The 15018-nt window shown below is 38.2% G+C and overlaps 1 protein-coding gene across 3 annotated transcripts in view; it reads left to right on the top strand.

Moving 5' to 3' along the window:
• Positions 1-493: 493 nt before the first annotated feature.
• The window catches only part of AGL26 (tRNA (cytidine(34)-2'-O)-methyltransferase), a 229321-nt gene continuing 214796 nt past the window's right edge, over positions 494-15018 (top strand). Inside the window, exon 1 of one of the 3 annotated variants that reach the window (XM_089439430.1) lies at positions 494-1052. In XM_089439430.1, coding sequence (XP_089295556.1) covers positions 764-1052 — 289 coding nt within the window. In that variant the 5' untranslated portion in view covers positions 494-763. The remainder of the gene's footprint in view (positions 1053-15018) is intronic. The other 2 variants (XM_089439429.1, XM_089439431.1) reach the window with 2 other exon arrangements.

The following is a 15018-nucleotide window of genomic DNA, read 5'->3' as shown; positions in this document are numbered from 1 at the left end:
TAATAGACATTTTTATTTTTGTAAATCAACAAATAATATGCCTAAAAAATAACTAAATGTACTTAGAATAAAAAAAAACAACAAAATAATTTAAAACAAATGATAATGATAATTTTTTTTCAACAAAATCATTTAAAACAAATGATAATGATAATTAAAAAAAATTAGCTAATTATTTAATAACTTTATCAATTTAATATTAAAACTATATATTTTTTTCCAAATAAAATTATTCACAACACCCATATACTACCTGATAAGAAAAAATAGCAATTAATTTTCAATAATTTTACGTAAAAATTATAAATTATAATCAACTGTATTCACCTTTATCGACCTCTAACTTAACTCCACAAATGAAACTAGAATACTATACTACGTGGCACTCTTACATTCTACCGTGTATAAGAAAATCTTTCACTTTTCTATTCTACCTTATGCTGTGTAAGAAAACATAACTATGGGTGCTAACGATGCTATTATTTTCCAAAATTATGTCGTCAGTTGGGTCTGTTGGTCAAACTCTAGTGTCACAGTGCTGATTCCAATACACTGAAAATCAAACCCAAGCCAATGAAGTTAGATTCCCACCGAGTATCTGCCGAACCATAACCGACCAACGTCAATGCTGCTTAACAAATTCATCTCGTTTAGCTTAATTATGTACCTCATGATCAATTGGGTTTATCTTTTTGAATATAGCCACCAAAATCCGTGATAAAACTGATAGAGAGGTGCCTCCGTGCTCTGCTGGGGTGAAGGAATGTCGAGTGCAATTGGGTCATTGCCACTGACAAGGGACCAAACATTGAGATTGTCAATGTGCCATTTCTCACCCGGTTTTATACGTGTCCGGTCCTTTCCCCTTCCGCTGCAAAATGGCTTCTGCAATGCTAGATGTTCATCCACATTGTACCATACAAAACACTGGACTTCTCTCGCACTAGTTAGGCAATCGGCGCCGAACGAAAAGGGCAGATGTCTTCTATTGCATCCATTCAGTAGAACACACACTTCACACAGGAAGACCTTCAAACGGATCCTTGTTACAGGTTCTTTGCTCTACTTTAACTGTATTTTGAAAGTTTCAGTTTGAACTTGTAAATGAATAAGTTGTAGACAAGACATTAGAGGGGCAAGGATAAACCGAATTCTACATGCCCCTTGCTATATCCACATATCCAGGATAATGAATTTGTGTAGTCAGAGTGTTGTACCTCCCAGTAATAGGCTATTTCCATAATGTGGTGGGTGATTGGTTCTTTTTTATTTTGGGGATTTTCTGCAAGGGAACAGCTCATAGAGGAGATACATATTCCCTCCCTTAGACATTTTTCTGAGGGACCTTTATTCCCTCCCTTAGACACGCTCATTCAACCCAAATAAATGGGATGTGAACTACCAAGCATGGAAATGGCCGACCCAAAATTCCATTTCTCTTCCAATTATTTTTCGTTTGACGACCTCTCACAATATTATTGTTGAGTTGATTTTCTCCATGGGTTTTTTGTGGCCTTTTAACTCTCCAATGCGTTGCACACAATAACTTTTGCTTTCTCCTACTGCAAGCAGAGAGACCATGTTGATTGAAAATTTGTAGAGAACTGGTGCAGAGCTGTTATGAGCTAAAACATGGAATCTCTTTTATGCTTTTGCAATTTAGAAAACTGATAGGTGATAAAACTGACAAACAACAGAAACAAAAAACAACAGCGATAATCATAAAAACCGACAACATCGGATTTAGTACTAGCAACATAAATTCTGGCAATCTCCGAGCTGTAGATTTGGTAGCAGATTCTATAGCACTAACAGCAGACAAAAAGCCAAATGTAGGTACTAGTAACAACACCTAAATGCTCAGAATCCTGGACTCATAAACACTGAAATTTTTGGAGAAGGTACGGACAGCAACGCAGGTCAAATCCATAGTAGCATGAACCCTTTCCTTGGTCCAAATTTTTGGTCCATGATTCTTTGAAATGCTTCAAGTAGTCATTATGGATCCATCTTCATTCTGTGAAGTACACGGAGCAAAGTATGGCCATATGCATGGGAGAGGGAGGCCTTACAGCTGATAGGCAGTGATTTGACATGAATGGTTAGGGAAACTGTATGACTAGGGTGTGCTGATGGAGATGAGGAACAGGTTTTTATTAGGGGGATATCACGGGGTTTTGCTGCAGGTTGGGAGAATGCCTACTGGAAGTGAAGTCACAGGATTGCTTTCCCATGGAGTACATCACCGTCATTTGTTTGGATAGTGACGGATCTGTGCAAACAAGTGGTAATATCATTAAATGTCAAGTTTACACTAGTTGGGGCTTCCAGTTTGAATAAGTCCGAGGAAGATTGGCTACCCTTTCCTTTAATGTCAAATCAGTCACCATGGCTAATTACTCTTTTGATAATTATTGCTCTCATATGCATTTTCAGCCATAAAAACATCATTGTTTACCTAACTGTTGCTTTCCTCTTCAATAGCCTTTGCTCCTTTGTTGATCTTATCACTCATAGGCTATGTCTCAAGCTACTATATGCCATTGTATGCCCTAAATCTGAATATCATAAAAGCCCTAACTTATAACAGCCTTCTTCTAAATGATAAAGATCTTAGGAAAGTGTACTTGAACTCTTGACAGCTCTTATCTCATCCTTTCAAGGTTTGGCCAGCACCTTCCCCTTCAATTGTTAGACCTTGCATGGCCTTGAACCCTTTTTAGTTGAACAGTTTGTCGGTGATCTTTTCAGGTTAGCCTCCCTTGTGGGGATGATATCCACGACTAAACAACTGGAGAGAAGCCACTTGTGGTGAGAGTGGTGGCTGATCTCTTGTTGCCCTAAGACCTAGGTTGGCTAGTGAGGCTTTGCTGTAGGTCTGCTAGATTTTGCGGTAAGACGCTCAATTCTTCAAATCATGCAGGGTGTTAAAGATCTAGCACTTGTCTCATTAAAGTGAGGGGTTGGCCCGCACATGTGAGGTCTTTTAGGCCTTTTAAAGGGTCAAGTCTAGCTGTTGGTGCTAATTAAATGATGAAAAAGGTCAATTACTCAAGGTAAGTCAAGTTACCAAGCAAAAAGGTCGAAAGGAATTGCAAAATTAGTAAAATGGACCAACTCGACTTCCTCAAGATAGGTGTTTGACCTCTTGAAGTGGACATTGAAGGTGTAAAGTTGAAGCTAAGTGAACGCTAGAACATTTGTGGGAAAATCTAGCCATTGGAAGGCGTGCAAGTCTCTCTCCAAGCAAAGCAAGCCTCTCTTCAAGCAAATCAAGTCAATTCAAGCTAAATCAAGCCTCCTTCAATCAAATTCAGCCCTCCTAGGGTAGTTTTCTCCATGAAAGCAAATCAACCCCCTTTTGTGGAATATTTCTCATATAAAAAATAATTTTCATTGTAAAGACTTAGTCTTCGGGTTGTGGATGACAAGTCTTATTTTGGGGAGTGGGTTTCAAACTAGTCGTTAGAAAGAAAATTATAGAAGGCTAGTCCCTCATTCCGTTTGTGTTGTTGTGAACTGTAAGATCATCATGCCATAATAAGAACTTCTTTTGGTGCAAATAACTTGTCTTATGGATTGATTCTTCTATTATCTTTCTTCTTAGCCATTGTTAGAAATTGTTCTTCATAAGTCTTTTGCAGGTTTTTCCAAGTCACACAAAGTTTGTGGGTCGATCCATTGAGGGGCTACATAGTCACGTGGAAGAGGAAGGCTATGATGCTATTCCTCACTTTCTTTTTGTTGGATTAGGGCTATCAAAATCTAATTGTTGGACTCGTTGCCGCAAAATCTAGCAGGTCTAGTGCAAAGCCTGACTAGGCGGTTTCAAAACTCAAGGCAACAAGATATAAGCCGCCACTATCACCTCAATAGCCTTTTCTCTAGCTATTTAGTGGTATTCAACCACAAGGGAGGCTTCCCTAAGAGGATCAACTAAAAGGATATTCAATACGAATGGCTCAAGGTGATTGATGGGGTCTAATGATCAGGATACACTACCGATAGAGCCTAGAGAGCTGATATAATCTTTACCAAAATTTAGGCTATCCTTAGACCATTTGAATCAATTATAGCGCTGTTATAAGTTAGGGTTTTGCATATTTTCAATAATAGGGCATGCGATGTCATATAATAGTCGGAAGAAGAGGTCTTATAATGATGGATCAACAAAGGGTTGAGAGTCGAGACCCTCAATTAGATATGAAGGATCTAGTGTTTACAATGGAGTTTTATGGTTGAAACATTCATAAAACAACAATAGGATGATGATGCCATCCCTAAAAATGGGGTTTAATATGCAAAGAAATTTTGCTTTTAGAGAATTATTCAATGCAATTCCTATCTAAAGAGCAATGACATATCAAAGATAAATTACTTCTTACCAATATTTTACATAAGCTCTAACCCTAATCCTAAATATCTAGGAATTAAGAGAGAAGGTGAAATTTATTTAAGAATAGGGTTTGATCAACACCACCAACATCAGTGCCTTGTTCTAAATGGGCAAATGGAGTCTTCTAGGGAAAATCCAATGAGAACAATTTTGTTGAAGTGGATGGAATGACTAGGGAATCCACTTGTAAACCTTAGCGGCTTCCTTGTGAGGGGAGATTTTAAATTTAAGAGATGCACACTTGGAGTTCTCTTAAAGGATTCTAGGAAAACAATTTTACATATCATAGAGGAGTAAGATTCCAAGATAAATTTAACAATTTATATCATGACACATGTAGAAACCTTACTACACAAATACAACATGAAAATTATATAAAAGAAGTGGTAAACTTACAAAATTTTCCACAAGAATCACTTCAATCAATCCTAGGAAACCATCCTCAAGCAAGATACCATCTCCAAGAGCAATTTGCATCACAAAAGATCACATTTCGGCCAAATAGAGAGACAAGGACTAATGCACACTCCCAAAGAGAGAAGAGTGTGATAAGTGAATGATGATGATAAAATGGAATAAGGCCTCCTTTATTTATATGAGGTCTAACATGCTTTATTTCCAAAATTTTACAAGCAAAACCCTTAAACAAGTTTTCTTAAATGTTAAACGAGTCTAAGGTCACAAGACGACCTTAATATAGCTCAAAAACATAACATAAATGCCAAAAATAGGCCACAAGCATGAGAAATAATGATCTCCACCCTGACATCATCCTCCATAAATGCTTAAGGTTGTTGAATTTTTGTAGCTGTGGTTGGTCTTCATATTAATATATTTTTATTGATGTACTTGTTCATGTGAAGCATGTTCTTCAGGCTCATACGAAAATTAAATTATTCTTGTATTTATCAAAAGAAAAATTTAAATTTTGAATTTTTGTTTTGGCGCCATAAGTTATCCAAGTTAGCTCAGCTACTCAAGGCACCCATTTGGCCTATGGATCTCTATATATTAGAGTCACTCATCCTCCTCTCCATCATCATTCGATCTGAGCATCAAGCAATAGTATCTTCTAACCATACGAAGCAAATGAAGGAGTAGAACAAAGGAGATTAAAGAAGCATCTCAAGGACAAGTTTAATCTTTGTGAAGAAGTTGGATTCTCTGATTTATCTTTCTGTAAGAAGGACATATATCTGTGGTACATTTTTGTGCGAGAAGGCTGAAGATATGTGGTTCATCTCTGTGTAAGAATGGTTGAATGTTGGGAAAAATACTGAGAGGGGGGGTGAATAAGTATTTTAAACTCACATTAACTTTTCATTTCATATTCTGATTTCTATACGCTACTGTCATTCAGGAAACCCGCATATGTATGTGACTGTGGTAAATGCAAATCACGTATATCTAGATAACTAATTTATCATTTATTTTAGTAACTATTCATCCTTAACCGGTGTATCATTACTTCTTATTTATTCATTAAGCAAAAACCATGAGTAGTAAAGAGCAAATAGATCATCAACACACAAGAAACATACCAACACACATGAACACCAGGATTTTAGTTGGAAACCCAATGTTGGAGAAAACCACCACTACCGTCGTCTCTATCTTCTTCTTTTATTATAAAGGAAAACATCTTACAATCTTGTACTGGTGCAAACTCTTACTAGCATGCATGCGTCCAACTTCCTCTCATTCTCCAGCACCCACTGGAAGGGAGCTCCAACCCTCTGATCTCGTTTACTGGCTCCTACTAGAAGGGAGCACGTACCACCTGCACAAATTTACTGGCTACCACTGGAAGGAAGCTCTGACTTCCTTACTGAAGGCTCCAACCCTCAGCACCTTGTGGACCACTTTTCATAGTATTTCATATTGGATCCACCTGACTCAAACATCAAACCTGTAGGCCACCTTTCATCATATGTTCAGACTGGACCCACTTTCAACATTAAGCTCAATATCAAACTGAATACTAAATTTGAACTTTAATCACAGAACCAACTGAATCACTGTACCATCAGCAAACCAATCACTGAATCTCAAAACCATTGCAACAAGATCAAACCAATCCATAACAGATATAAACCATCAGATGCACAATCATATACCAAACCATACACTGCTCATCATCACAGAAATACAGTGTTGTTCATGCAAACCCTGATCACACATATATTAAAATGTATACACTACTTCTCCGAAGCACACCCACGTATGTACGCACTTCCTCTGTATCAACCCGCGCACAGATCTCAAATCACTGACAGCGGAATCTAAATTATTGTATTACTGAAACAACCACTAAATCATGTACTGAATCAATCACAAATCACTGAACCAATTACAGATCACCATACTGCAAGATCATCACTAATCGACATTCCTTTCCATAACCAAATCAACCCAATCAATACTGTCAAACACATATTATCATGATAGAGACATTATCGACAGACAACAACAAATAAACCATATATCATCAATTGTAAACATTAATCATTAAATCAAACCCTAGTTTGTATATCCAACTTCCCCAAGAAATATCTGCGTATGTACGCGCTTACCATACGCAACACCCGCATACATATTTGTACGTATTGAAAATTATTTCGCAGAATATATATGCGACCCTACAGAGACAGATCTGCGTATGTACGCGATTATCTCGAAGCAAACCTGTGTACAGATCTTGAAATTACTGAGTCAAACCTTCACTACAACAACAACACATACTGTGCATACTTCACTGTCACATATCCATATCAAAGCATTATTATCATCACATATCTATCATTGTTAGCTTACAACAGATCAAGCAAGTATATTCATTATTTTTTACTATACTTTCAGATCTATTAGATCCGAGCCTCCTCTATGCTCATTGGTGCACGCCTATTTCAGATCAGATCATACATAGATAACTCATTACTTGCACACCCAACAACTTGATCTCCGTCTCTTTATATAGTATTTGCCTTAGCCAATACCTTGGTTATGTTGTAAGTATTCTTTGGCGGGATAAAATAACCGTTGTTGCTCTAATTATTATGGGCCAATACCATGGTAATGACTCGTGGTATCCAAAATACCATGGTGCGGATTATATACGCAACTTTGACCCATAGGACTCACGTATGTACCCAACCTTTCTTCTTCGGACCCACATATACTTTCTCAGACTTTTCTTTTACCATCCATCTGTTTCTGAACTGACATTCTTTTATCCATATCACCTGTAATATCTGTACTAGACTTCATAATCATTCTGTTACCATAATGTTTCCATCTTTATCAAGTAGGTTGCCATCAAGGACAACACATTAGCCATAATCCCAACAATCTCCCCCTTTGGACTTGATGGCAACCACTTTGGTGTTTGGTCATCACTTGTAAATTTCTGCAAACACACCTGCAAATACCAAGACTGCTCATCAAGCATTCTACAAACACCAATCTTCTTTCCCCCTTTGATATCAAGGGCAAAGGGTTGACCAATGCTGAATCAAGATTGCCTTCCCCCTTTGTAGAGAGGATCACTGTAGATCTGATCTGCTGAGTATGAACACTACATATGACCATGCTCCCCCTGAGCATATGCTGAAATAAAGTACAAGATTTTATGACTGAACCAAAACTGACCTTTCCTATGACGACTGACTAGTGATTGCATTAGTTGCCCAACACAGTGGGTTTACATCAATGTCTCAAAAACTATATAGCAAGACTCAATAGCCTAAACATGACTGAATATTACAATGATTACATCAGGGGTCTTTAAATGACCTTTACATCAAGAGACATATACGACACTTATAACCAAAGACAAGAACCTCAACCATGAGGTAGTAAGACCATAAAATAGTCATCAACAACCATTATTCTCCATATAGGAATCTGCAACATAAACCTCTGAGAGCAACAACATGGACAACAACATGAACATCCTCATCATCAATCATGTAAGGTAAGACAATGTAGCTCCAATATCATTAACCTATGACCAAGTATGCAGTGTCTTCAAGCATCACCAATCAACTGTAGCAGCAACATATCAATAAACATCCTCTTGACTTTATGTAACATGATTTTTCCATATATAGGAAAAGCTATAATCCATAAGTAGCATTATCAATCTTTTGAACCATAATGCCATCATATGCATCCATCAAAGGTAAGGAGAACCTTCAATGTCGAAAATGACCATAACATATACTTCATCAAGTGTATCAAGTAGAATTATCACACCATAAACATCTTCATCAAAATGCAACTCAAGTGATCATCCATAAGATCACTATGTGCAATTCATCCATCATTGATAGCTCGTGACATAGTGACAACAATTTGTATATATCTTCTCATCATTGAGAGATGCCAACAACAATGAGTAAATCATGAACTCATCATCATCAACCAATCGTAGCATAAGATTGTGCAATCAAGCTCTGTTAGTAACTCATCTCCTAGATCTCATATCATCAAGATCAACATGCTCTCTTCACACATAAGAAGAGCCACAATCCTCAAGCAGCAATATCAAACACCATAGGCAACATATAAATGCATTAATGGCATATGTGTAAATAAAGAGAACCTTCAACATAACAACATAACCAACATCTTCAATGGACATAACATATATATCATTCTTGTCAATATTAAGCAGGATTAACTATTAGGTCCCTATAGTACTAGTGTAACCCCTTATTGTTATTAGTACAACCCCTTATTATATTGTTGTGCCCATATAGTCCCATAGTCCCAATATTGTTATTGTTGTGCCCCATTGAAACCCACTATTGTTTTTTTTCCAAAGAAAAAAGCGAACTTTTTATTACCAGGATAAAAAGTTACAAGTATATGCCGAGGCATTCGATTTGCTCTATAACTTGCTGATCATAGAGCTCACTGGATGAGAACATTTAGTCCAGCCAAACATTTAAAGGCACCACTAAGCAGATACACGGCCTCCTCATATGAGGAAATTTCGGCCAGTGTCTGTCAAAGGTGATAAACACATAAAAAAGAAAAAATAAAGACAAAACTGCAAGTGAAAAAGACCACAGCGAGAACAAAGGTGCTGACATTTGGGGGAATCATGACTTCCTCCCCTTTTTCTTCTTGACCTTTCGCCATTCTCCTTGGGGCGGAATTATGGGAACAATTTGGAGTGGATTTTCATCGCCGGGTAGGGGGTTTTCCTTGTCTGAATCAGAGGTGTTTGATGAATGCTGCCTTTTTGTTCCACTTAGTTCCATTGGATTTGAATTCTTTCCGGATTGTGATTCCATGGGCTCTTGTGTAGGAGTCTTTTGATTTTCTGTTTCATTTTGAACTGGTTCTTCCTCTTCATATTCTTCCTCCTCGTCCGAATCTGAATGTATAATTTTCCATCCCTTTTGTTGATTGCCGGTTTTCTTCTTTCTGCCACTGTTCTTTTTATATTCTGGACATGCATTTTGGAGATGTCCAGTTTGCCGACATTTTCTGCACCTGAAAGCTGTATTTTCATAATCTAATGACTGCATCCAGCTGCGATCTTTGTGTTTTAGTTTAATGTTTCCCGGTAATCCTTTACTGAGATCTACTTCCACACATATGCGTGCAAAAGTAAAGATTCTTTCATCTATTCTTTGTGTATCCATTTTGATATATCTGCCTATGGCGTTCCCTATGCTTGCAAGTATTTTTTGATCCCAGAAATGGATAGGGAGATTATGAAGACGTACCCATACAGGCATTTTAGATACAACGAAAGAATTTGCATCAAATTCCGGGAACCATGGAGTTATAAAGAGGCCCGATGATCCCCAGAACCAAGGTCCTTCCTGAATCACAAGATCTCTAACTTCTGATGATTGGAATTTAACTATAAAAAACCCTTTGGAACAGAGGTGGATCTCACAGTCCATAGACCATTTTGTGAATATCCAGTGAAACAGATCCAAGGGTTTGGGCCAAAATCCGTTAAAACGACATATGATGGCTAGCTTCTCATAGCTGCAACATACCTTTTCTGCTTCTGCTGTATCGATTGTTAGTTCTGGAGTTTGCTGCATTTGCTCCACTATGTATGGACTTGGTTCTGATCCAACCTGCTTTGGAGTTGTTGGAGAAGCTTTCCCTCCTTGTAAAATATTCTTGTAAGATGTTCCTTCACTTCTGTGCTGCTGGTGTAGATCTGGGTTGTGATTTGGTTTGGATCCGCTTCCTCCTTCTGTTGATTTGCTTGTTGCTGCACCTCCTCTTAGTCTCATATTGAGAATGATTGTAGATCCTGGTTTGACTTTGTAGTCCTTTATGGATCTGAAGTCCTGTAGCGATCTGCCCCCTGCTAATAAGTGTTGCTTGTCAGCCGGGTAGCCGATCTGATCTGCTATGTTGTTTTTCAGATCTATTACGTTGTCTGTAGCGTTAACCCAGGTCAATGTTGTATTCCCCGTGGGTGTTCTAATGAAAATTTGAAAACGCTTGGGTGTTATCTCCTCGTAGCTGGCGATCTGCGTCCAGGGGCCAGTTTTGTGGTCTTCCCTTCGCACTGAAGTGGCTTCGATACTATCCAGATCCGTCCCATCCAGATCTGCATCAGATCTATGTAGAACCTTGGTCTTATGAAAATAGCTGTGGATCTGCCTTGCCTTGGGGAGCCCTTCTGCGGCTGATCTATGGCAAGAGGAATCTGCGGCAAGAAAGGTCGATTTGTTTCCAGATCTAGGCTTTATCACTACCCACGGCCCAAGATCTAATCGCCCTGCTGCGAGAAGGCTTCGATCTGGCCCTCGGAAGCTCCTCTCCTTTGATTGCATGACAACATTTTGAAACCTCAGATTGGTCTTGAGTTCCTGGGCAATCACCCTCACCAGGCGCCGGAAGGGGGATCGCTCAGTGTTCTTCTGGTACTTACGGATTGCATGGAGGGCACCGGTGCTGAACCTGCCTCTGTGAGTCTTCTTTACTCCTCCCGTCGCTGGAACTGACTTCGGCCCAGCCTTCGTTGCATGCTGCCTCCACGGTGCCTTCTCGCCATTCGGCCTCCAGGCTGTCTGCTTCATGCGGGCCCTCCCTCCGTTGTTGCTCGAGTCAGCACCATCGCTGAGCTCGATTGCATAGGCCCTCGCAGAAACCCTCGCCATCGCCGGTTCCACTCTCTCCAGAAACCCACTATTGTTATTATTGTGCCCTTACATTATTATTGTTATGTCGGCTCTGATTATATTATGACCCCTTAGACTCCTATATATAGAAAGGAGGTCTTGTCATTTGTATCATCCAAGAATTGTTCATTTCTGTAATGTAAAGGAGGTTGCCGCTTGAAGAGACTTATTTTGAAGGTGTTTATCTATCTTTTTGTGAGCTAGTTTCATAACATTTGGTATCAGAGCTTTGGATTCTAGGGTTTCGCTGCTCCAAACAGGTCATTGTGGAATTTTCGCTATATCTTTTTTTATGCGACGTTGAAGAAGCTAAAAAAACCATTTGAGCCGAGATCACACTGAATCACAGGTCCGAATTTCAGATCTTGTCTCGCTATATTTTCGGAGATATGATCTGAGGAAGTTAGGGTTTTCGCAAGCTCCAGAATTCCATCTCAAACAGATTTGTCTTTGCTATATTTTTAGAGATACGGTCCAAGACATTTAGGGTTTCTGCAGGCCCCCAAATTACATTCCAAACAGGTGACCTTGGGAAAATCGTCACAACTTTCCTTCTGAGCATCATATTGAAGTTTCGTAAGAAGTTACAGAAAGAGGACAACCTATAGATTTCTGTGTATCAGTTTCAGGTCCGAAGATTGAAACAGTGACATGTGGCACTTCATACAAGTTCTCTCTTCTGAAAAGGTATATAATCAGGTCATCTTGGGAGATTGTGCATAGATCTTTCTTGGAGAATGCAATTGCGATCATATTGTTGGCATTGGAAAGAGGATGCAGAGGGCTACCGCAGGTAGTAATTTCAAAATTGGAAGATCCGAAATTATAGAGTTACAGTCATTTCAAGATCGAGCTCCTAAAATCAAGAAAAAACGATGTGAGGAAGTTTGATGGCAACGATCCGGTAAATTGGATACTACAGATGGAGCAATATTTTGATCTACATGAGGTGCAACTGTTACAGAAGGTATGTATGGCATCTTTATATTTAGAACCGAATCAATTTTAATGGTATAAAGGACTTTGTTCTTGTAAACCACTTGTCATGTGGTCAATTTCCACGGAGGAAATGATAGCACATTATGAGGATACAAAGAGCAACACCTTCTTTTAGCCAATTGATAAATCTCAAACAAAAAGGTTCAATGGAAGAGCATATTGAGAACTTTCAAAAATTGAATATAATGGTAAATGATGTTCCAGAGAAGCAGAGGATTGATGTCTTCATAGGGACTTTAAAGGATAACATTCAACATGAGGTTCGTCTTTGGGAACCTGATTCATTGGAGAAGGCATTCAGGTTGGCAAGAAAAATTGAAAGCGAAATTATGGAAACAAAAAATCCTGCCACTCACAACTATAATTATGGAAGTATTTTTTCTCCTAGCCTTCCACAACCTACAAGGTTTACACCACAACAATTGGAAGAAAAAAGAGAAAAAGGGCTTTGTTACAATTGTGATAGCAAATACACTAAAGGTCATAAGTGTGCTGAGAAGAAATTATTTTACATAGATTATGAAGAAGAGAAAGAAAATGATCAAGAAACATCAAAAGAAGAGGATATACACCAGGAACCAACCCCAGGGAAAGAAGAAATGAATCCGACCATATCTTGTAAAGCAATGACAAGAATTACTGCTTCTCAAAGTCTCAAGATAGAAGGACATATCAAGAAGAAAAAGGTTCAAGAAGTGAAAGATCACATCGAGAAAGAAGAAATGAATCCAACCATATCTTGTAATGCATTGACCGGAATTACCACTCAAACTATCAAGATAAAAGGACATATCAAGAAGAAAAATGTTTATGAAGTGAAAGATCACATCGAGCATCAAGAAATGAATCCGACCATATCTTGTAATGCATTGGAAGAAATTACCACTCCTAAACTCTCAAGATAGAAGAACATATCAAGAAGAAAAAGATTCAAGCTGTGAAAGGTCACATCAAGCATCAACAACAAGTTATCCAACTTTTAAAGGATAACACCACTCTGGTGCAGAATCGAATGAAACAACAAGCAGATCAACATCGCAGTGAAAGAAGTTTTGATGTAGGTGATTAGGTATTTTTATGGCTACATCTCAAGCAAGCTATTTATGAGAAGGAAATGTTGGAAATACTACATGCACTTAAGAAATGACGACCTTACCTAATGGAAGACACTTCAAGGTAAAAATGGATCATGATAGTCTTAAATACTTCTTGGAACAAAGATTATCTTTAGAAGAACAAAAAAAATGGGTCACAAATATGTTGGGTTATGACTTTGAAATCATCTACAAAAAGGGGAAGAAAAATGTTGTTGTAGATGCACTCTCAAGAAAGGATGAGGATGTGGAAGCATTGTTTTGTGCTATTTCTATTATCCAACCAGATTGGATAAACGAAGCAAGGGATGAATGGAAGAAGGACGAAGAAGTGTGGCCACTCATTCAAAAGTTGCAGAAGATCCCAGTTCAAACAATATTGCCAAAACTTGACGAGGAAGGAAAAATCATATTGGAACCTGGAGCAGTCACAGAAACAAGAACCCGACAGCTACGAAATTGATCAATTTCAGAGTATCTCATTAAGTGGAAGAACTTACCCACTGAAGATTCCACATGGAAGGATAAGAATTTTATACAAAAGCATCAAGAACTACTAAAGCATTGAGGACAACACTTTTTGAAGAAAAGGGGCATGTTAGGTCCCTATAGTACTAGTGTAACCCCTTATTGTTATTAGTACAACCCCTTATTATATTGTTGTGTCCATGTAGTCCCAATATTGTTATTATTGTGCCCCATAGAAACCCACTGTTGTTATTATTGTGCCCTTACATTATTATTGTTGTCGGCTCTGATTATATTTTGACCCCTTAGACTCCTATATATCGAAAGGAGGTCTTGTCATTTGTATTATCCAAGAATTGTTCATTTATGTAATGTAAAGGAGGTTTCCCCCTCGAAGAGGCTTATTTTGAAGGCGTTTATCTATCTTTTCTATCTTTTTGTGAGTTGGTTTCATAACATTAACCAATTTTCACCAAGTGTAAGTCATCATCCATAACTTTATCTCATGTAAACCATGCATCATTGATAACTCATGACAACAACATATGTATCTTCAGCGACAACCGTAGTAACAACTATACATCAACATGATATGTACTCATCATAAACATCATCACGCAACAAGAAACGCACAAGAAACCATAATGCCAACAATGGACCATTTAGAAGCATAGCAAATTCTCCCCCTGAATCTGTGCCAACTATTCACTGTTAAATCTGATCATATCCATCTCATCAATCAGCAAATGCATTAAAGAGCCATCATATCAGCAACAATATAAAGTTTTGCAACCCCATCATGAACCAACATCATTCCTATCATAAGGACATTATTAACAATCTGCAACAAGTTAATATCAGAACCAGAAAGCCATTAATAACTGATTGAAGCATATCA

This window comes from Pinus tabuliformis, chromosome 9 (assembly GCF_031772625.1).
Source record: "Pinus tabuliformis cultivar Carrire ecotype Pingquan chromosome 9, CPIR1, whole genome shotgun sequence".
Classification (NCBI taxonomy): domain Eukaryota; kingdom Viridiplantae; phylum Streptophyta; class Pinopsida; order Pinales; family Pinaceae; genus Pinus; species Pinus tabuliformis.
Note: the sequence above shows the minus strand (reverse complement) of the source record. Positions and strands in the feature narration are given on the sequence as shown.